Raw genomic sequence first — 24,211 nt, 5'->3', positions numbered from 1 at the left:
GTTGGCTGGCCAGATCAGGTGACCCTGGGATAGACTAGCCGCTGCCCGCGCTGCTCGGATCATTCTCTGTCTGGATGCCGCTAGGGAGAGAGCTGCTGCTGGTCAGGGAAAGCGTTAGGCTGTTCTATTAGAATAGTGTTAGGCAGGAGTGATTCTACAAGAACCCAACAGCCCTTCTTAGGGCTACAATAACGTTCTACTTTTTTTTTTTTATTTGCTTGTGGCTGGGCTTGCTGGCACTAGTAGTGCAGCTAGTACCATATTGTGAGGAATTAGCAGGGGGACTTGCTACCGTTGTGTTTAGCGCTTAGTGACACACATATCCACCTCAAACACCAAAGTGGGAAAATTTATTAGGGGTTTGATTTCAATTAGGCACAGTCTGCCAGTTTCTTTTTATTTTACGTTTATTTTTTTAATAACTCAGCGTCATCTCATCTGGCATAGTAGTGTGCTTTAATACTTGGCTAGAAAATAGCCATAGGAGAATCCAAACGGCTTACTTACGCCTACAGTAGCGTTATATATATTTGATTTCTGGTTGATCTGCTGGTGGCTGTAGTTGCTGCAGTGCATCTACTAGCAAATTGTGAGCAATTTCGAGTGAGACTTGCGACCACTGTGTTTTGCGCTTAGTGACGCACATATCCATCGCAAAGACCGAAGTGGGAAAATTTATTAGGGCCCGGGGTTGGATTTCAATTAGGCACAGTCTGCCATTTCCTTTTTTATTTGTGCTTTAATACTTGGCTAGAAAATAGCCATAGCAATAGGATAGCATCGTTTGGTTTTAAAAACTAAAAAACACACAAAAAAAAAAAAAACACAAAAAAAAGTTAAAAAAAAATTAAAGTTATAACTTTCATTTTCAAAATGTTTAACCCGAGGGCTAGGGGTAGAGGACGAGGGCGGGGACGTGGGCGTCCAACTACTGCAGGGGTCAGAGGCCGTGGTCCTGGGCGGGGTGAGACACCACCTGCTTATGAGGGAGCAGGGGAACGCCGCAGAGCTACACTCCCTAGGTTCATGTCTGAAGTTACTGGGACTCGTGGTAGAGCACTGTTGAGGCCAGAACAGTGCGAACAGGTGATGTCGTGGATTGCCGACAATGCTTCGAGCAATTTGTCCACCAGTCAGTCTTCCACGCAGTCCACCCATGTTACCGAAATCGGCACTCCTCCAGCTCCTGCACCTCAGCCTCCTCCCCCCCAGTCTGCCCCCTCCCAGCAAAATTTGCCATTTGAACCGGCATACTCTGAGGAACTGTTTTCTGGACCCTTCCCACAGTCACAAACCACTTGTCCGGTTGCTGATGAGCAATTTTCCGATGCCCAGGTTTTCCACCAGTCGCAGTCTGTGGGTGATGATGACCTTGTTGACGTAGTGGAAGAAGTGTGTAAAGAGGTGTCCGACGATGAGGAGACACGGTTGTCAGACAGTGGGGAAGTTGTTGTCAGGGCAGGAAGTCCGAGGGGGGAGCAGACTGAGGGATCGGAGGATGATGAGGTGACAGACCCAAGCTGGGTTGAGAGGCCGGGTGAACACAGTGCTTCTGAGACGGAGGAGAGTCCTTGACCAGAACAGGTTGGAAGAGGCAGTGGTGGGGCCAGACGGAGAGGCAGGGCCAGAGCTGGTGCATCAGCGCCAAATGTGTCAACTAGTGAAGCTCCCGTGGCGAGGGCTCCTGCGGCGAGGGCTAGATTTTCAGAAGTCTGGAGGTTCTTTAAGGAAACACCGGATGACCGACGGACCGTGGTGTGCCACATTTGCCAAACCAGGATCAGCAGGGGTTCCACCACTAATAGCTTAACTACCACCAGTATGCGCAGGCATATGAATGCTAAACACCCCACTCAGTGGCAACAAGCGCGTTCACCTCCGGCCGTGCACACCACTGCTCCTTCCCCTGTGTCAGCTGATAGTCAGCCCCCTGCCCAGGACCCTGCCACAAAAACCCCATCGTCGCCTCCACGATCCTCCACAGCATCCACCAGCGTTCAGCTCTCCATACCCCAGACGCTGGAGCGGAAACGCAAATATAGTGCAACCCACCCGCACGCCCAAGCCCTTAATGTGCACATCTCCAGATTGCTAAGCCTGGAGATGCTGCCCTATAGGCTAGTAGAGACCGAGGCCTTTCGCAGCCTCATGGCGGCGGCCGCCCCTCGGTATTCGGTCCCCAGCCGCCACTACTTTTCCCGATGTGCCGTCCCAGCCCTGCACCAGCACGTGTCAGACAACATAATCCGTGCCCTGACCAACGCTGTTTCTGACAAGGTCCACCTGACCACGGACACGTGGACGAGTGCTGCCGGGCAGGGCCACTATATATCGCTGACGGCACATTGGGTTAACTTGGTGGAGGCTGGGACCGAGTCTGACCCTGCGGCTGGTCATATACTGCCGACGCCGAGGATTGCGGGGCCTACCTCGGTCCAGGTGTTTCAGGCCTACTATGCCTCCTCCTCCCACCCCTCCTCCACCTCCTCCTCCGAACGACCATCCGTGGGCATGGCGCCATCAGTCGGTAGCTCTAGGCACAGCAGCAGTGCCTTCGCTAAGCGACAGCAGGCGGTGCTCAAACTGCTGAGCCTAGGCGATAAAAGGCACACCGCCCAAGAACTATTACAGGGCATCACGGCGCAGACTGATCTGTGGCTGGCACCGCTGAACCTGAAGCCAGGCATGGTTGTGTGTGACAACGGCCGTAACCTGGTGGCGGCTCTGCAACTCGGCAGACTGACACATGTGCCATGCCTGGCCCATGTGTTAAATCTGATAGTTCAGCGTTTCCTCAAGACATACCCCAATCTGTCTGATTTGCTCACGAAGGTGCGCCGCATCTGTGCGCATTTCAGGAAGTCCAGCACAGATGCTGCCACTCTCAGGGCAGCGCAGCGCCGCCTCCAACTGCCCGCTCACCGACTGTTGTGCGACGTGCCCACGAGGTGGAATTCAACACTGACCATGTTATCCAGAGTTTACCAGCAGCGCCGAGCGATTGTAGACTGCCAGATGTCAACTTCCACCAGAACTGGTAGTCAGGTCAGTCAGCTTCCTCAAGTCTACAATGAGGAGTGGACGTGGATGTCTGATATCTGTCAGGTGCTGAGTAACTTTGAGGAGTCAACACAGATGGTCAGTGGCGATGCCGCCATCATCAGCCTCACCATCCCGCTGCTTGGCCTGTTGAAAAACTCTCTGGTCAGCATGAAGTCGGAAGCTTTGCGCTCCTCACAAGAGACGGGGGAAGAAGATTCCCTTGTTGATAGCCTAAGCACCCTTTGGTCTGTTTCTCAGCGCATATCGGAGGAGGTGGAGGTGGAGGAGGATGAGGAGGAAGAGGAGGAGAATGTTGGCGAGACACAAGAGGGGACCATTGTTGAGTCCTTCACTGTTGAGCGTGTATGGGCAGAAGAAGAGGAGTTGGAGGAGGAGGAAATGGACAGTGAGGCCAGTGAGGGGAGTGAATTCTTACGCGTTGGTACTCTGGCGCATATGGCAGATTTCATGCTAGGCTGCCTATCCCGTGACCCTCGCGTTCAAAGAATTTATTCCAGCACCGATTACTGGGTGTTCACTCTCCTGGACCCACGGTACAAGCAAAATCTTTCCACTCTCATCCCTGGAGAGGAAAGGAGTGTGAGAATGCATGAATACCAGCAGGCCCTGGTGCACAAGCTGAAACAGTATTTCCCTTCTGACAGCGCTAGCGGCAGAGTGCGTAGTTCTGCGGGACAAGTAGCGAGGGAGAGTAGGCGAGCAGGCAGCTTGTCCAGCACTGGCAAGGGTACGCTTTACAAGGCTTTTGCCAGCTTTATGTCACCCCAGCAAGACACTGTCACCTGTCCCCAGTCTCGGCAGAGTAGGGCTGATCTTTACAGAAAGATGGTGAGGGAGTACGTAGCTGACCATACCATCGTCCTAAATGATCACACAGCTCCCTACAACTACTGGGTTTCAAAGCTGGACATGTGGCACGAACTGGCGCTGTACGCCTTGGAGGTTCTTGCCTGCCCTGCCGCTAGCGTCTTGTCCGAGCGGGTTTTCAGTGCAGCTGGTGGCATCATCACCGATAAGCGTACACGCCTGTCGACTGACAGCGCTGACAGGCTGACGCTTATCAAGATGAATAAAGCCTGGATTTCTCCTAATTTCCAATCTCCACCAGGTGAAGGAAGCTCAACCTGAATAATTTATCCACTCCTCCTCCTCCTCATTTTCCTCCTTCTCCTCCTTTTTGTACAGTAAAGCAGAGGAAACTGGCTATTTTTTGACAGGGCCCACTGGCTCTAGCTATAGTACTTTATGCATTTAATTTTTATGGAGGGCCACAAACCCGGTCCTCTGTTTTAAACAATTTTTGGGAGTGCCACATACAGGCACTCAATCTATTCAATTTTTCTGGAGGGCCACCTACCTGCTCCTCTGGTTTGAAAACCTTTTTGGACTGCCACATACAGGCACTCAATCTATTCCATTTTTCTGGAGGGCCACCTACCTGCTCCTCTGGTTTGAAAACTTTTTTGGACTGCCACATACAGGCACTCAATCTATTCCATTTTTCTGGAGGGCCACCTACCTGCTCCTCTGGTTTGAAAACTTTTTTGGACTGCCACATACAGGCACTCAATCTATTCCATTTTTCTGGAGGGCCACCTACCTGCTCCTCTGGTTTGAAAACTTTTTTGGACTGCCACATACAGGCACTCAATCTATTCCATTTTTATGGAGGGCCACCTACCTGCTCCTCTGGTTTGAAAACTTTTTTGGACTGCCACATACAGGCACTCAATCTATTCCATTTTTCTGGAGGGCCACCTACCTGCTCCTCTGGTTTGAAAACTTTTTTGGACTGCCACATACAGGCACTCAATCTATTCAATTTTTATGGAGGGCCACCTACCTGCTCCTCTGGTTTGAAAACTTTTTTTGGACTGCCACATACAGGCACTCAATCTATTCCATTTTTATGGAGGGCCACCTACCTGCTCCTCTGGTTTGAAAACTTTTTTGGACTGCCACATACAGGCACTCAATCTATTCCATTTTTATGGAGGGCCACCTACCTGCTCCTCTGGTTTGAAAACTTTTTTGGACTGCCACATACAGGCACTATCCAAATTGAATTGTCTCCATAGCAGCCTCCACACGTTGTCTCCATTGCTACCTCCAAAAGTCGTCCATATAGCTGCCTCCATACATCGTCCCTTTATCAAACGAGGTGTGTCAGGCCGAAATTTGGGTTGTTTTCATGGATTCCACATCAAAGTTGTTAACTTTGTCGCCACCCTGCTGTGTTATCCACAAAATACACTGGCAAACTTTTACCATTTACGGATATTATTTCAGCGCTTCTTGCACATCTGTTTACATTCCCCTCACCCGCCATATCCTAAACTTATAAGAACGCTACTACACTTGATCTTATACAAAAGGTTCTTAGAAGTGCTGTTTGGGGAGTAGCCTAGAGACAGGGGCTTGGATTGGCGAAAGCTCGCCTGGCAGCGGAGCGCCAGCTCCATGCCAAGAACCAACTAACATAGTTTTAACTGCAGCACCTTTAATCTACTACTAGTTCACTGCCTCCATACATGGCCGTCTTATCAAACGTGCTGTGTCAGGCAGAATTTTGGGTTGTTTTCATGGCTTCCACAACAAACTTGTTAACTTTGTCGCCACCCTGCTGTGTAATCCTCAAAATATACTGGCAAACTTTTACCATTTACGGATATTATTTCAGCGCTTCTTGCGCATCTGTTTACATTCCCCTCACCCGCCATATTCCAAACTTATAAGAACGCTACTACACTTAACTTGGTGCAGGCTGGGACCGAGTCTGACCCTGGGGCTGGTCATATACTGCCGACGCAGAGGATTGCGGGGCCTACCTCGGTCCAGGTGTTTCAGGCCTACTATGCCTCCTCCTCCTCCCACCCCTCCTCCACCTCCTCCTCTTCCGAATTACCATCCGTGGGCATGGCGCCATCAGTCGGTAGCTCTAGGCACAGCAGCAGTGCCGTCGCTAAGCGAGAGCAGGCGGTGCTCAAACTGCTGAGCCTAGGTGATAAAAGGCACACCGCCCAAGAGCTATTACAGGGCATTCCACATCAAACTTGTTAACTTTGTCGCCACCCAGCTGTGTTATCCACAAAATATACTGGTAAACTTTTATCATTTACCAATATTATTTCAGCGCTTCTTGCGCAGATGTTTACATTCCCCTCACCCGCCATATCCCAAACTTATAAGAACGCTACTACACTTGATCTTATACAAAAGGTTCTTAGAAGTGCTGTTTGGGGAGTAGCCTAGAGACAGGGGCTTGGATTGGCGAAAGCTCGCCTGGCAGCGGAGCGCCAGCTCCATGCCAAGATCCAACTAACATAGTTTTAACTGCAGCACCTTTAATCTACTACTAGTTCACTGCCTCCATACATGGTCCCCTTATCAAACGAGCTGTGTCAGGCAGAATTTTGGATTGTTTTCATGGCTTCCATGTTAACTTTGTCGCCACCCTGCTGTGTAATCCACAAAATATACTGGCAAACTTTTATCATGTACCGATTTTATTTGAGCGCTTCTTGCTCACCTCCTTTGGTTCCTCTCTGCCACCCATTGGTTTGAAGCCTGAGTCCATTTAGGGTATGTCGCCATGCCACTCTCTAGCCTGCCGCTGCTGCCGCTGCCTCTGCATGCCGTCCCCTATAGTGTCAGGGTCAATTATTGGATGTTTTAGATGCTATCTAGCTTCATTCTGTCACTCTGTCATGGCCATGCTGTTGCCCATAATTTTGGCATAATGGTGCGATTAAGCAGCCTCAGAGGCATCCATGCATGCTGCCCCTGCTGTTTCCTGTCCATTTCCGTGGTGTTTCCATCCTTTTCTGAGGTTCCCAGGTGTTTGGCCAAGCTTCCCTGTGCAGAGCCTTGGTCCCCTTGAAAAATGCTCGAGTCTCCCATTGACTTCAATGGGGCTCGTTACTCGAAACGAGCACTCGAGCATCGGGAAAAGTTCGTCTCGAATAACGAGTACCCGAGCATTTTAGTGCTCGTTCATCTCTACATACAAACTCTTTGCAGAATCGGACTTGAACCCAGGACCCCAGCACTGCAAGGCTGTCACTTCTGCTAGGTGGGCACTGAGGTTGGCGCTACTATGTTGTTCACTATATTTCTGCTATGTGGGCACTAATGCTACCTCTACTATGTTGGCCATTCTAAGGGGCACTGAGGCTACCATTTCTATGTTGGTCACTATTCTTTTCTCTCACACAATGTTATTTCTGCCATGTGGGCACTTATACCAACATTTCCACTGTATGAGCTATAGAGGCAGGTCCAGGTCACTCTGCCTGTAGGCTCTGAGTAAATGGTGAATGTGTCTGTAATATGGACACTGTGACTGGCATCTGTTATTATCGTGGGGGCATTTCTGTGACTATTTCTGCTATAGGGACTCGATAGTCTTTTTCACCCTCACTACAGAGGAAATCTATGGCTTCCCCTCCTGCTGTGACTTCCTGCTAGGAGAGATGGAGTAGGAGCTTTACCTCCACAGGATACTTTTTATAATCACAATCAAATGAAAACATATGTTGATGAATTATATTGAACTCATCTGAAATCCATGATCCGCACTGATATTTTTTATGTTGTGATGTGTTAACAATTTTAATTAGGCTCTTAACAAGGAAGATTAGAAAGTGTTTCCTTAATGGCATAACCACATATTGAGCATAACAGATAATTAAGGACTAATTAATATACTATTAATTTACTGTAACCACAGGGAAAAATACCGCACACTCCACCAGAATAATGTGCCGCAATATTGTGCAAGTGTTTTATGTTAATATTGTCTCTTCCACTTCATCTATGATTGGTATGTAATTGCTATATACACAGCCGGGGTGGGATTAGTACATGTAATATCTACATTGCACTCAGGTTATAAAAGCTGAACACACAGTACAAGATAATAGTGTTGTATTATGTTACATGGGCTGTGCTTATTTCTTTTAGAATTATTTGGTTGGGGTGGGTTCATTCTTGGGCTTTTCTATTATTTGCTGAGTAATCAAATAATACAGAGCGGCCTTGTGGTTACAAAAGTCCTTCTGGCCATGTTACAGATGGTCACCAAGTTTATATTGATGTGACCTTAGACCCAAGGTCATGTGTAGGAATGTGTGCCCTGTACCCAAAATTGTCATAGTACTATATCTCATAACAGTCCATGGGGGAGATTTATCAGAACTGTTCAAGTTGCCCATGGCAACCAATCAGAGCTCAGCTTCCATTTTATGAACAGCTGTGGGGAAATGAAAGCAGAGCTTTGATTGGCTGTCAAGGACAACTAGAACAGTTCTGCTCTCAGACACTTCCTAAAAATTTTCCCCCATGTTCCCGAATCTGTATTTCTACTGGACCTTGCAAGGAAGAAGGATCATAGGGCAATTACCCCATTTGTCCCTTCTATAGCAATTAGTCAATTAGAGCTAACACTTGTTAACATTTCTATATGTGTATGTAAATAAAGTTATTAATTCAGTCATGCTGCTATTTAGGGTTATTAGAACATGATTTGTGTCCATAATACGGTTATAAATCACAACCGTTTTACTACCCTAAAACAAGTGCCCCACGCTGGACAAAAGTCTGGGAACAGATTACTCCAATATTTTTATGGAGGGTACATGCACTCTCGGCTGAGATGAGCATATATGTGCATTGCAGATTGGGAGGAATAGCTGTTAGCTAAACTAACACTTAAAGGGAATCTACCACCACGATTCTACCTATAAAGGTAGATTGGGTGGTAGGTGGATGTAAGGGACGTGAGGATAGCCCTTTTTTTTTAAATAAGATAAATTTTTATTTGGTTTTGAACACAAACAAACAAAAGATCTTGTATATCACTTTCCAGCAGTATAGATCACTGTATAAGGAGAATATAAGAACATTGCAGTATTTATACAGCATCATCTTACAACTTAAATCTTCACAAGATATTGCAATAATATTCAATGCTAGTTAGAGGATAGCCCTTTTTAGAGCTAATCCTCACGTCCCCGCTAACTTTTGGTACACTTTATTGAACTAATATGTAAATTTCGTTATGCGGCTACTGGGGCGTGGAGTAGCCGGGCACGAGGCTACACAGTGCGGCTACTCCACGCCCCGGTAGCCTCATTACTCCTCCTACCCTGTTGCGTGCAGCGCGCAGCTCCTCGTAGCTGCGCGCCCTCGTCCGACAAGCCGGCTACTGCGCATGCGCAGTAGCTCCGGCCTCGGACGAGGCCGAGGCCGGACGGACGGATGAACGAGAGCACGCAGCTACGAGGATGTTCTCCATTCAAGGTGCTTGGGACAACCTTCCGGCTGAGCTCCTGCAAAAGTCCTCTGTTTATTTTCACATCTGCCTAAAACTTTTGCACAGTTTGTGCAAAATCTCCTTAGTCTCCTTGGTCGGGCATGAGATGTAAGCAGCAAAAATAGTTTTGCACTTGGTGACCTGAGACGCATACAAACTAGTAATTTCAATGGTCATTATCTAATGTGCCATGTCCTCTGTGCAGGGGAAGTGAACACTTTAAGCTGTGTGTCCCACTACCTCTCCCCCAAATCCAGAGATCTCAGAGGATAAACTGTGATTGGCTGTAGTCCACAATGCATGAATGGGATATCCTGCAATGGTTTGTAAACATGTATAAGCACATCAGTTGCGGTACTTTCTCACAAGACACGAGACACGTTGTTTATGTGAAATTTTTTAGTGCGTCATAAATTATTCTATACTGAGCGATGCAAATTGTGATCTAATTATAAATCTACTGTAATAAAATGTGACTCCACTCATATTACTAAGGGGAGCAGGAAAGGTAATTGGTGCCAATTAGATGCTGGTGCTGAAGTGATATCTAAACATATTGACACTTGTAAATTGTACGACACACGGGGGGGCATGAACCCGACATTGTAAACATCAGAAGAAACCGTATGTGATTATCACAGAATCATCACTATTGCTTATTAAAGGGAATCTGTCACCACATGTAGCCCTTCAAATCCGCAAACTGTACCCTGTCCAGCAGGTTGGAAATCCTCAGAACGTGGTTTTACAGGTGGGTAATGCTGCTTAATTTCTCCAAAAATGACTTTTATTCATGCCCAAGATGCAGTCAAGGAGGTGGGGTAGCTCAAACATGCAGTCAAGAAACCACACCTCCTGTTCCATTTCTACTGCCCACCCCGCCTCCTGCCAGCCATTTCTACTGCCCACCCTGCCTGGTGCACTTCTAATGCACTGCCCACCCCGGCTCCTGCCAGCCATTTCTACTGCCCACCCTGCCTTGTGCCCCTCTAATGCACTGCCCACCCCGCCTCCTGCCAGCCATTTCTACTGCCCACCCCGCCTCCTGCCAGCCATTTCTACTGCCCACCCCGCCTTGTGCCCCTCTAATGCACTGCCCACCCCGCCTCCTCCATCCGACCTCACTCTCCGGCTTGCCAGCATTCTCAGTGCGTCTCGTCTCCGGTCCTGTGTGTACCTAGTCGGATCACAGACACTCTATACTTGCTCCATGCAACAGCCGCATGGAGCTTTTTTTTGGGGGGGGGGGGCGAATATAATAGAACAGGCGAGGAATCTATACATGGGGGATGTATAAAATAAATGGGGAAGATCTTTATATGAGGGTTGTATATAATGGAACAATGAGCTCAGTATAAGGATGGATGTATATAATGAAAAGCAGGGAAAGTGGGACTCTCTGGGTTTTTCTATGAGTGAGTGCAGAAAGCAGGACTCACAGGCTTCCTCCATGAGAGGACGGGCAAAGCAGGACTAATAGGTTTCTTCTAAGAGTTGGCAGAGAAAGCAGGACTCACAGTCTTCCACTATGAGTGAGGAGGGAAAAATGGACTCCCAGGCTTTCACTACAAGTGAGCCGGGAAAGCAGGACTCAAAGGCTTCCTCTATGAGTGAACAGGGAAAGCAGGACTCACAGGCTTTTACTATAAGTGAGTGGAAAAAGCAGGACTCACAGGCTTCCTCTATAAGTGGGTGGAGAAGGTAGGACTCACAGGCTTCCTCTTTAAGTGAGTGGAATAAGCAGGACTCACAGGCTTCCTCTATAAGTGAGTGGAGAAAGCAGGACTCACAGGCTTCCTCTATAAGTGAGTGGAGAAAGCAGGACTCATAGGCTTCCTCTATGAGTGAACAGGGAAAGCAGGACTCACAGGCTTTTACTATAAGTGAGTGGAAAAAGCAGGACTCACAGGCTTCCTCTATAAGTGGGTGGAGAAGGTAGGACTCACAGGCTTTCTCTTTGAGTGAGCGGGGAAAGCAGTACTCACAGGATTCCTCTATAAGTGAGTGGAGGAAGCAGGACTCACAGGCTTCTTCTATGAGTGGGTGGAGAAAGCAGGACTCACAGGCTTCCTCTTTAAGTGAGTGGAATAAGCAGGACTCACAGGCTTCCTCTATAAGTGAGTGGAGAAAGCAGGACTCACAGGCTTCCTCTATAAGTGAGTGGAGAAAGCAGGACTCACAGGCTTCCTCTATGAGTGAGCAGGGAAAGCAGGACTCACAGGCTTTTACTATAAGTGAGTGGAAAAAGCAGGACTCACAGGCTTCCTCTATAAGTGAGTGGAGAAAGCAGGACTCACAGGCTTCCTCTATGAGTGAGCAGGGAAAGCAGGACTCACAGGCTTTTACTATAAGTGAGTGGAGAAAGCAGGACTCACAGGCTTCCTCTATGAGTGAGCAGGGAAAGCAGGACTCACAGGCTTTTACTATAAGTGAGTGGAAAAAGCAGGACTCACAGGCTTCCTCTATAAGTGGGGGGAGAAAGCAGGACTCACAGGCTTCTTCTATGAGCGGGTGGAGAAAGCAGGACTCACAGGCTTCCTGTAGAAGATAGTATGGGAAGGAGGACTCGCAGGCTTATAAGCACTCTTGAAGAGATAGTTATTATTCAGATTTTTTTGTGATAATGTTTTCCTTTTATATTTGCAGTTGTGAAGCAATACATATAGCAGTGAATGTGTAGCGCTGTGTGTGTGTGAGGTATGAACGTGTAATATGTATATACACATGTGCTTCATAGTGGAAAATTTCAGACTCCTCACCACTTCAGAGAACAGGGAAACACTAACCTGTACTACGCTGAAGTAAAAATAGGTTTAAGATCTGACCCCTTATTTGGATGGCAGGGCCGGGACGGGTCTCCGCTCCATCTATGCCACATGCACATGTGCACCTCATGTACACTGCAGTTTCCTTGTGATATCTGGGGGGCGTGGGCAGGTGTCCCGCACAGGTAGTAGGTAAAGCTGGGTTGGATTTAAACTTTTAGTATAGACTTGGAGAAATCTATAAAGCTAATGAAAAAAAAGAGATTTAAGGATGCAGGTTTTTGAGTCATATCCATATTCACACTGTGTTTTGGGGATTTACAGGAGGGGAGGTGCACAGCCACAATACAGCAAATCTGCTACAATATACAGGCGGTCCCCTACTTAAGGACACCCGACTTACAGACAACCCATAGTTACAGACACCGGAATCTGGAGTAAATTAAACTTTGTAAGCTACAAACTCTTATTAAATTATTGATTTAATAAGGCAGACATGGTGCACTTTCTATCTGCCTATGTGATGTCTTGGCATTCTCCAGGCGCTGATACAGTTAAAGGGGTGTTCCCATTTCTGCAAATTAATGTTATTGTTTGTAAAAATGTATACAATTTTCCAATATACTTTCTGTTTCAATTCTTGACACTTTTCTAGATCTCTGCTTGCTGCTTCTATATTTACTTCTAGTGGGCAGAAATCTGACCATGGTCACACAGGTGCACGGCTCGTTATATCACACGGCTCTGATTACTCTCTATGATACTAACGAGCCGTGCACCTGTGTGACCATGGTCAGATTTCTTTCCACTGGAAGTAAGTATAGAAGCTTTCTATAGAATGACAGCAAGCGGAGATCTACAAAACCGTGAAGAATTGATACAGAAAGTATATTGGAAAATTATATAACTTTTTATCATAAAACCAATATGATTAATTTACTGAAATAAGAATACCCCTTCAAGAGTAATGACAGGGTAGGGAACAATAGATTACTTTTTTGCCATTCATAGTTATACATTTGAGGCCCTCTCTAGACAGAGCTTTGCTTAGGGCCCCAGAAATACCAAATCTGGGTACATAATAGTCTTAGGCTTCATTCACACGACAGTGTGCCTGTTGTACCTGGGCGCTGCTCACCCCTGCCCTCTCCATAGCGATATATATGGCGCGCGGCGCCGTATTCCAAGGATAGATAGGACCTATCTTTCTCCCGGGTATGGAACGGTACGGTGCCGCACGTGTGATGCACCATACCGCTCCCATACGGCGCAGTGCGCCCATTGCCAGCCTGTGGGGACGTATATCTGGCGTATATACATCAGCCGTATATACGTCCCCCATACGGCCATGTGAATGTAGCCTAAGTCAAATCTGGAAAACCTAGTCTCCAAAGTCCGTTTATCATTACACAAAAAACATAAAACCCCATGCGTTTACATTAACTCGGTCCTGCTACAACTATAGATTTATATGTAAGTCTTATGAAAAGGATAATTTAGGAATTAAAAGATAGAGGAATAAGCAGAATATATAAATGTCCATGAGAAAAGGAAGAATTTTACATATAAATTCACAATGACGCAGCCAGAGGGAAGTCCTGGCTCTTCTTCAGGACAAATACTACAAAGCTGTTCCTTATTTCTAGGTTAGAGGCTTCATGCAGATATTACGAGGCTTCTTTACCGGACATCTTTCTCTCCCCTCCTGTAACATGGATGTCGTTTTGCTGGAAAACACTTACCCCTGTTTGACGTAGGAGTCACGGACACGGCTACGAGTAGATTGTATCTCCATGACTTGTGTATTTGATTACTTCCAGTACTATCCAGGTGAAATGTCTTCTTACATAGTAAATACCCTATTCCTATTTCAGATGTAGCTGTCATGTCATGTAGAAAAGAGATGATGGTTATCAAGATTTACAATATGTTTAAGGAGGAAAAGGCTCTGTATTACTTGTTACTAATGTAGACATAAATGAAAGTTTCTGTGCTGATCTCGAGGGATGTGGTTGCATGGGGCCGGGGGGATGTTTGTGTACATAGGCTTGTCCGTATGACGAGAGGTGTTCTTAGATTTCTATGGAGATATCCTATGTCCTTGGGGACTATACTAGCAGTTTAGAGCCCGGCATGTGCCACTTAATCCCTCAAAAGAGTATATCCTGGCAGGAAGTCAGCAAGACCCCTGCTTGTCCCCCTGTCCCAACCTCTGCACCTGCTGGCATCACCAACCCCTAGTATAGTCTACTACACAAGATGGGAGATCCAGCTAAAGAGTAATTCACACATTAGATGAAAAGCTAATATCTATCTTAAAAAATCTGGAAAATAACATTGTATAAATTATAAAAATGTAATTGCATTTTGGCTCTGGCAAGACATAATACTTGGTGGAAAAACCCTTGTTGGTAGCACAGCTGTCAGATGTTTTTTGGAGTTGATGAAGTTTGCGAACATGTCAGGAGGAATTTTGGTCTCTCCTCTTTGCAGATCTCTAAATCATTAAGAGTTTGGGGCTGTCACCTGGCAACTCGGAGCTTCAGCTCCCTCCATAAGTTTTCTATGGGTGTAAGGTCTGGAGGCTGGCTAGGCCACACCATGACCTTAAAGGGGTTTTCCCACGAACAAAGGTTAGGTCCTATCCACGGGATAGGGCCTAACTTGCTGATCAGTGGGGGTCTTAGTGATGAGACCCCCACAGTTCATGAAAACGAGGGGTCCCATGAGGTCCCATGTACCTCCATCGGACCCCTCGTCGTCCGTCAGACCGTTCTGCTCCATTAATCTTTATGGAGCTGATGGGGAGAGCCTGGTGAAGTCGCGCGAAAGGCGCAGGGACGTGCACAATTAGCAGCCCAAAGCGCAGGAAATCTTGTTCCCTCTCTCCATGCTGCGCAGGGTAATAATAATAATAATATACAAGTGATTATAACTTTCTTTTCTAGGTGATCCCGGCGTGTCAAGACTTGCGGTGGACAGCTCCAGGATCAAGATGAAGAGGAGCAGAGGTGATTATTTCTAGGTGTTATTTTGCTTTTTCGCTGGTTCATTTCCTTTAAGATTAGGTCTTATTGGTCTGTAGGAGCCAGAACTCTTGGTAGGGTATAAAATACTTTCTCTCAGCAAAATGCAAGTAAATTTATATAATTCATACAATGTGATTTTCTGGATCTCTCGATGTTAAAATTGATCTACGGTACCTTTGAAATTATAGACTGTGGACAAATTCACGAAATCAGCGAGGAATCACATGTATAATTCTTAATCATTGTATAATAAGATGGGAGAGATAGCAAAATGGCCATTCAGCTATCTAATGTGTATTGGGGACACTTAAATGAAATCTACCCTTTATAAAAACTAAAAAACACCTACACATACTCACTTGTCCTCCTCTTCAACTTGATCCCGGTGCTGTCTGTCACTATGCTGGACACCCCTGGATCACCTAGAAAAGAAAGTTATAATTAGCAGCCCGGAGAGTGGGGACAAGATATCCGTTGATCCGGGATGCTAATTATGCACGCCCGCACACCTCCCTCTTACACGTTGGAGAGGGAAGTGACATCAGGAAGGCTGTATAATTATCAGCCTGGTGCAGCGGACATCTTGTTTCCACGCTCCGTCCTGTTAATTATAACTTTCTATTCTAGGTGATCCCGGAGTGCCAAGCCTAGCGAAGAATTCTGCTGGGATCAAGATAAAGAGGAGCGAAGGTAAGTATGTGTAGGTGTTTTTTATTCTTTTTAAATGGTAGATTTCCTTTAAGATCTACTTAATATTGAGGATAATATATATTCAAGTACTCCTGAAGCAGCTGATATTGTACAGTATATTAGTTATTAGTATACAGTATATTAGTTGAGCAGTGTTTTAAGATTTATTTATTTTTTCCCTTTGTAAATGTACATTATCTCTCTATAACTTTGCAGACTGGGGAGGTCCTTCGGGTGTAGAGTTACAGAGATGTGTATACTAGGACAAGTCATAGGTCTACCCGTCCCCTGTCAAAGAATGCGTCTCACGCTCTGAGGCAGAGACTACAGTATCTTCAAACATTCTCCAGATCTTGGATCTTGGATATGACTTCTACTGATTTGCATGGGGTGAGGTAAAGCCTTACTTTTACCAACAGCGACTGCATTCTACTCCCACTCTCCATTCCATAGACTTCTATGAAATGTGACCTCTATGAGTCTAGACTCTCTTGCTCCAATTGATTTTATTTTTTTTTTGTGCTGGAGCAATGTGTGCTCGGCTACCTATCTACTGGGGGATAGAGGGTGCTGGGCTACCTATATACAGGGGGGGTAGAGGGTGCTGGGCTACCTATATACAGGGGTGGTAGAGTGTTCTGAGATACCTATCTACTGGGGGGGAGGTTAAAGCCTTACTTTTACCACCAGTGACTGCACTCTACTCCCACTCTCCATTCCATAGACTTCTATGAAATGTGACCTCTGAGTCTAGTCTGTCTTGCTCCAACAAGACAGATTCCAGAGAGATTGCATATAAATAGTCAGTTTTGGATATGGTAGCAGGAAATAACCTAGTTATGTGGAGTTTTTTTTCCTCAGGACACTATTATTAGAGCTGTTAGAGAGGTACCTAAGGTATGGAGATCCCTGGATTCATATCCATACAACATGTTAAATACTTTCAGGGTGGGCTATAGTCTGGTATTGAAGAAGGTTGGGACAGATGCTACCAGCGGAAACTTAGCAAGTCTTTACTAATAAATGTGTATGTTACTATTATATATAATGAACATTCCTAACATATAAGGCTTGATACTTTTTTTTTTGTGGGGGGGATGTATAATAAACTAGTGCATCATGCACCACTGTATGGTCCAAACCCATCCCCTCGGCTCCCTCCGGATCTATCATGAGTTTCATATAGTTACTTATCCTTACAATTCTCATATCTTCCATTTATTTAAGTATTTGTCTGGTAGCCTCTGATACATGTCTTAAAATGCCTTTGAATGCATCAGATCAAGTATAAATATGAAAAGTATTTTGACAGTAAAAAAAATCAAAGCCTTGAAAGAGCGGAAAACCAAAAACTGTTCATTTTGAATGTTATTGGATGTAATAGATAGATATCACGGATAAAGAATGAAATTAAATACTGTCGATACATGCTGTAAATATATAGATAGCTAAAGATAGATATAGATAGATAACGATAGATTAACATATACATACATATAAAATAAATGCAATAATAGATACTATCGATATGATCACTGTTGCCATCATGGGGGTAAATTCAGGACTGACTACCAGCCCTCAGTCAGTGATGTGGGTGTCTAAAGCGCACTTAGCGTTGATCAGGGCCAACAGCCCGTGCATACACAATGACGTTGAATTGCATCATAGTGTTTGCACAGGCCACCAGCTGTCCAATCCCGGGGAGAAGAGGAACTGTGTGGGAGTGCCAAAAGGTGAGTATTGATTTTATTTTTTTATGTGAGGGGGGCAGTGTGTGCTCGGCTACCTATCTACTGGGGGGCGGGGGTAGAGTGTGCTGGGCTACCTATCTACTGGGGGGGTAAAGTGTGCTGGGCTACCAATCTACTGGGGGCACAGTATGCTGGGCTACCTATATACTGTCGGGTAGAGTGTGCTGAGCTACCTATATACTGGGGGGGGTAGAGTGTTGTGGGCTACCTATCTACTGGCAGGGTACAGTGTGCTGGGCTACCTATCTACTGGGGGGTAGAGTGTGCTGGGATACCTATCTACTGGGGGGTAGAGTGTGCTGGACTACCTATCTACTGGGGGGTAGAGTGTGCTGAGCTACCTATCTACTAGGGGGTAGAGTGTGCTGGGCTACCTATCTACTAGGGGGTAGAGTGTGCTGGGCTACCTATCTACTAGGGGGTAGAGTAGGTTGGGCTACCTATCTACTAGGGGGCAGTGTATGCTGGGCTTCTTATCTACTGGGGTGGGCATGTACAGGTGCTACCTATCTACTGCGGGGCAATGTGTGCTGGGATACTTATCTACTGCGGGGCATGTGTATATAATAAATTGGAGGTGCTGTAATTGCTATAATTAATTGCAGGGAACTATATATAGGAAAATGAATTTGTGAAGGGAATGTGACATAATAGTATAAGATGGGAAACTAAAATGTTAGGGAAGGGGGCCAAAAATCTTGTCTTGGCCCCTAATTCCTAGGGGCGGCCTTGGATATGATAGATAGATATAACTAGATAGATAGGCATGCAATAGATAGATAAATAAATACATATATACTGTGTGTGTGTGTGTATATATATATATATATATATATATATATACAGGCGGTCCCCTACTTAAGGACACCCGACTTACAGACAACCCATAGTTACAGACGGACCCCTCTGCCCCCTGTGACCTCTGGTGAAGCTCTCTGGATGCTTTACTATAGTCCCAGACTGCAATGATCAGCTGTAAGGTGTCTGTAATGAAGCTTTATTGATAATTCTTGGTCCAATTACACCAAAAATTTTGAAACTCCAATTGTCACTGGGGCAAAAGAAAAAAAATTGTGTAGAACTTCCATTATAAAATATACAGTTTCGACTTACATACAAATTCAACTTAAGAACAAACCTCCAGACCCTATCTTGTATGTAACCCGGGGACTGCCTGTATATATATATATATATCTATGTATATATGGGTCAGATACATAGATATTGTATGATTGATTGTTTGATAGATAAATAAATATGATATGATGGTGGTTATTAGTTAGATATTGTATTAAATAAATGATAGAAGGATGTAAAATAGTGAGATATGTAATACATGGAAAGATGGATAGAGAGAGATTCAATATAGATAAATAGATAGATAGAAACAGTATAATGAAAGATATTTCATACTATGCTGTAGATATCTATACTACATAGTTGTTAGTTAGCTAAACTGGATGTATAGAAATATTTTTAGGAGATGATGCAAATAAATCGAAAAATATAAGATAGGGAAATACAAGTAATCAAATAGATAAGATAGATAGATAGATATGAGATAGATATATAGATAGATAGATATGAGATAGATAGATGAGATAGATGATCGATAGATATGAGATAGATAGATATGAGATAGATAGATGAGATAGATGATCGATAGATATGAGATAGATAGATAGATATGAGAGATAGATATGAGATAGATAGAAAGATATGAGATAGATAGATAGATGAGATAGATAGATAGATAGATGAGATAGATGATAGATAGATAGATATGAGAGATAGATATGAGATAGATAGAAAGATATGAGATAGATAGATAGATATGAGATAGATAGATAGATGAGATAGATAGATAGATAGATAGATAGATAGATAGATAGATAGATAGATAGATAGATAGATGAGATAGATGATAGATAGATAGATATACAGATAGATAGGTGATAGATATACAGATAGATAGATGATAGATAGATAGATAGATAAGATAGACCGGGCCAGTGCAGTGGATCTCCTGTTTATAGATAGATAGATAGATAGATGTAAGATAGATGTAAGATAGATAGATAGATAGATAGATGTAAGATAGATAGATAGATAGATAGATAGATAGATGTAAGATAGATAGATATGAGATAGATAGAGATATAAAATATATACATTTGTTATTGATAAATAACTTAGTTGATAAAAATAAATAATTCATTACTAGTTGTTATCTGTGTTTTTCCATAGATCATTAGTTTAGTAAGTATAAATCCCCCAGAAGTCTTTGCTACCTTTACTACAGAATATCCATTGCATATTGCACTTATGTTGTAGCGGGTGCAGAGCAGAGAATTGGACTACATTACCCAGGACCAGTGGTACTCCAGACCCAGGGGTATTCCCGCTAGTGTCAGCCTTTTCTCCTCTAGGTGGTCTTCAGCATTATCATCCTGTGCTTCTTTCTCGGGGTGGTCTTTGGATAAATCTTCGCTAGGGTTTACATCCATCCTGGGTGGGCTACAATGTGCGCAGTTTATTGCTGTGATCCAGCATTCTGCACTCAGGGAATTGACAATGAAGACTCGGGGGGAACGTATTTACGCTGATGGTGTTTGCTTGCTAATTTTACCTGCACAAGTTCTTGGAATGGCAGCTAACCCAGAAATCTGAGACCTGCGGCCAGCACACTCTTTCCTTACAACTGACTCTTCAAGTATTCCACTGCACCGGCCGGGTCGGGTTCATCCACAAAGCCCGGGCTGCAGAGCACACAACACCGGGGACTTCTCTCCCAGAGTCTTCTCAATGAGGCGTCTCAAACAATTCAAGACAAATGATATCGCATGTCACTTCTCTGTATATCAGGGAGCTGCCATCTTGTCTATTACATAACTTATGACGGGTTCTATGTCACAGGTGCTGGAGGGGGCACCAAGCTGTTTTGCTTACCGTAGGTCAGGTGCAATAACCATATAAATAGCTTTTTTTTACAAATGTAGATTCAATTCTTATTTTTGCTTCCTGTCCCTCTACCCTAGTATATTTTAAAGGTTTTTATACTTCTGTTGCTTAGAACCCACTTGACTTCATGTCTGGGCGACCACTGATTGCACATTCAGTTGCTTCTGCTCCGGAGCTCCCTCTAGTGTTGACTGCGTAAAGATGGAATTTCCTAATTCAACTCATTTCTTTAAAAGATATGATCTTTCTTTGTCGTGGAGGAGTTATAAAGACAAGAAAGAAGCTATATTTGTATGTATATACAGAGGCGCAGTGATGATGCCATGACCACAGCACACCTCATTAAAAATAAACCCTGAATCATTTCCATTGCCTGCACTTTTTATCTGATTGTAATGTACATAGTGCATAGTGATAATCCTGGCTGCCTTTTTTGTGGTATGGCCACACTTTAACATTATGTGAAGATTTCACACTACCAGCGTTTTCTGTTATCAATCCCATGATGCCTCAGAACAGCATCACATGGGCAACTAGAGCCAGTACAATCTCTAACTCCTAGTAGGACAGTTTAATTACCCTTTTATTTGTCTTATCTTGCATGACCAAAGAGATTTTAGATATCCATTGAGTTTGTCAGATCTCACAACCTGCAGTCTGAAGAAGGGTCACCTGTTATTGCTATTTTGCTATTATCTTCCTGTAGCACTGGGTAGACAAGTGTAGGCGCTTGCCTAGGGCACCACCCTCCTACCTGAATTGAGGGGTGACATCCCCGACCCCAACTCTAAAAAGAATTCAATGTTATGTGTAGGGCGCACATACTTTTGGGTTCAGGATGTAGTTAGCAGAATGTAACTTCTGCCTGTGCTCTATGTGCAGACACCAACACAATAGCATTATTTGTGCCATTTGTGTTATCGAGAGGATGCTCTGACCAAAAATCAAAGCAGGGTGTGTGTGACCCATACAATTGTGAGGTACTGTGTGCCATTTTAATTTAGTGAAGGAGGGGATACTGGGCTCTATTTTAAAGGAGGGTATGCTGTGCTCCAATATAAGAATAGGAGGCTGTGCTCCAATTCAAAGGGGTTAAAGGTTATGTGCTCCATTTTAAATGGGGGTGTTGTGCTAACTAAATTAAGAAGGAAATGCTGATTTTAAATATGGATTAATGAGGGAAAAACTATTAATTACCTTGTGGTTAGTAAGGTTCACAGTATGGGGCATATTTGTTACTTTTAGGGATTGTGATATTTGTAAGGACACAGTATGGTGAATATTACACTTTAATTGACTTATTGACTCATATTTTTAGGGACAAAGTATGGAGATGTGCTCCAGAGGCTGAAGTTATCAGGCCGGCAAATTTTGAAGTGATAAGTCATGGCTGTGAAAAGTCACCATGACACTTTGTTCTTGATGGAGAAGAATCACCAACTATGATGAGTGTGGTTATTCACTGCTGATATACTCTATATTTTTGTATCAAGTATATTTATTGCTGATAAATAATTTATATGTGCTTTATATTCATTGCTGGTATATGTTTATACATTTGGCATAGTAACCGCATGTATCTGAGTGTTTGGTATATTCATTGCTGGTAGATATGTGTTTGCTACATTCATGCCAAATACATACAGGGGCTTATTTACTAAGAGTCCGCGGCCGCACTTTCGTCAGATTTTTCTGACGTTTTCAGGTTTTTCGCGGCTGTGACAGGTACTAAACAGGGGACTGTGCCGCACGTGATCGGATTTTGACGCGGCTGCGTTGCTTTCATGCAACAGAAATCGGGGGGCATGCTTTTGGACGATCCGACTGATTCGGACTGAGTGCGAGATTTATCATTCAAATTGTGTCGAAAGACAATGCACTTACAGACACCAGAAAGAAGAAGGTGAACTCCAGCGGACCTGAGCAGGGAAGTGACACATGCAGGATATCGGGCGCGCGATCTTTGTGAATCGGACAATGCACTTTAGGAGAACTCCAGCAGCCGAGTAAGTAAATGTGCTCCACAGTATTTATATTTGTGGTATTTTTGCCACATGAGATTAAGCTATTTTCTTCTGTGGAATAGGCCCAATACAACGTAGCAGAAACCAAATATACCGTAACTGGTTGTGGCAAACACCGATACTTCACCATAATATTTTTAAAAAGTTTCAGCATCTTATAAATATCCTTTATTTTTATAGTCCAAAAAGAAAAGAGACTGCACTCCAGATTGAATGTGAACTAACGGATGGGTGCATTTAATCTGGAGTGCAGTCTTTTTTCTTTTTGGATTATTATTGTCTGGTGTGTCAAGACCAGTATTTTTGGGATTTTCACCCACAGAGTTTTTTTCATGCTTTTTGGTGCTGCTGGACCAATGTTTTTTTTATCTTTATTTTTATAGGATATTTAAAGAAGAGTCCTTCAATACCTACTTCCTAATATTTGCTATGGGCTGTGAGATATAAACTCTCACAAATTCCCCCTTATAAAACAAAGACATAGACTGGAGGACATATATAATATCTTCATGATCTTATCTATAAGAATAATCTAGACTAAACAATGCCCTCTAAGATAGTAAAAGACAACCAAACTACAAACCATCATGACCCACAAAATAAGATTCATGCCAAATGGCAGTCATCCTCCCCAAAAGACTCCTCCTTTTTGAAAAGACAAACCTCAGATTGTTAGTAGCGCTGTATATTTTACACACCGCTCATGTTATTGGAGAGGTCCATGCCCAAGAAGACCCATTTTCAATGTCCTGTACTGTAATATTTTTGTGGATTTCTTACATGTAGTACCGCCATGGGGATCAAGTTCATGCCTAGGTTTGTGAACCTGTTCATACAAAGAAAAACTTGATACTAACGAGGCTCAAGTGGTCAACAATTAATTTGTATGCTATAAATGATAGCACAAGAAGTGCCAATGTCTAGACAGCCATGGGTAAGCAGTCTAATCTCAATACATTCTGTTCTGATGACGTCAGAGACTGCACTAAATATGTAGAGACGGACTGTCCACACACACATAACTTTACCATTTTGGCACATATTAGCTGATTTCTGGGGGGTGATCTGTGGTAACCAGGTCTGGCCCCAACAATGAGAATGGAGCTGTCTACTTCCTGTCCCCTTCCCTGAGAAGATCTCTTTGGGGGTGCTGGGTGGTGGATATATCATGAATAATAATGTATGTAAGTCCGCTAAAGGAATCTGCACCATCGTGTTTACAAACTTTGCACAGCCGCTCTCTGTGACTCGGGGAGGGTCATAGATTGTTAGGTATAAACCATATACAGAAGCCATTGTCTGCTGCTGCTGTGGCAGTTAGAGGCTGAGCCTTGATTGATTTCAATTACAGGTCATTAACCGGTTCGCGACCGCCCGCCGTGTATTCATGGCAGCGGTCGCGTTCCGATGCATGGAGAGGGCTCGCAGGCCAAGCCCTCTCCATAGCCGGTAAGTCTCTGCTGCATATTGCTGCCGGCAAAGCTGCCGGCGGCTTCAAACAGATGGCGGCGCATGGGCGCCGCCATCTTTTCGAGGATCGCCGCTCCCCGTGACGTCATCGGGGAGCGGCGATCCATCGCCATGGTAGCTTCAGGTCTCACGAAGACCCGAAGCT

The 24,211-nt window shown here is 44.4% G+C and overlaps 1 protein-coding gene across 3 annotated transcripts in view; it reads right to left on the bottom strand.

Moving 5' to 3' along the window:
* Positions 1-20,186, bottom strand: part of LPIN1 (lipin 1) — a 122,953-nt gene extending 102,767 nt beyond the window's left edge. For 2 of the 3 annotated variants that reach the window (XM_072143596.1, XM_072143601.1), the window contains exon 1: positions 19,978-20,186. In XM_072143596.1, coding sequence (XP_071999697.1) covers positions 19,978-20,118 — 141 coding nt within the window. In that variant the 5' untranslated portion in view covers positions 20,119-20,186. The remainder of the gene's footprint in view (positions 1-19,977) is intronic. The other variant, XM_072143598.1, reaches the window with a different exon arrangement.
* Positions 20,187-24,211: the final 4,025 nt, after the last annotated feature.

The sequence above is a fragment of the Engystomops pustulosus genome, chromosome 3 (assembly GCF_040894005.1).
Source record: "Engystomops pustulosus chromosome 3, aEngPut4.maternal, whole genome shotgun sequence".
Taxonomy (NCBI): domain Eukaryota; kingdom Metazoa; phylum Chordata; class Amphibia; order Anura; family Leptodactylidae; genus Engystomops; species Engystomops pustulosus.
Note: the sequence above shows the minus strand (reverse complement) of the source record. Positions and strands in the feature narration are given on the sequence as shown.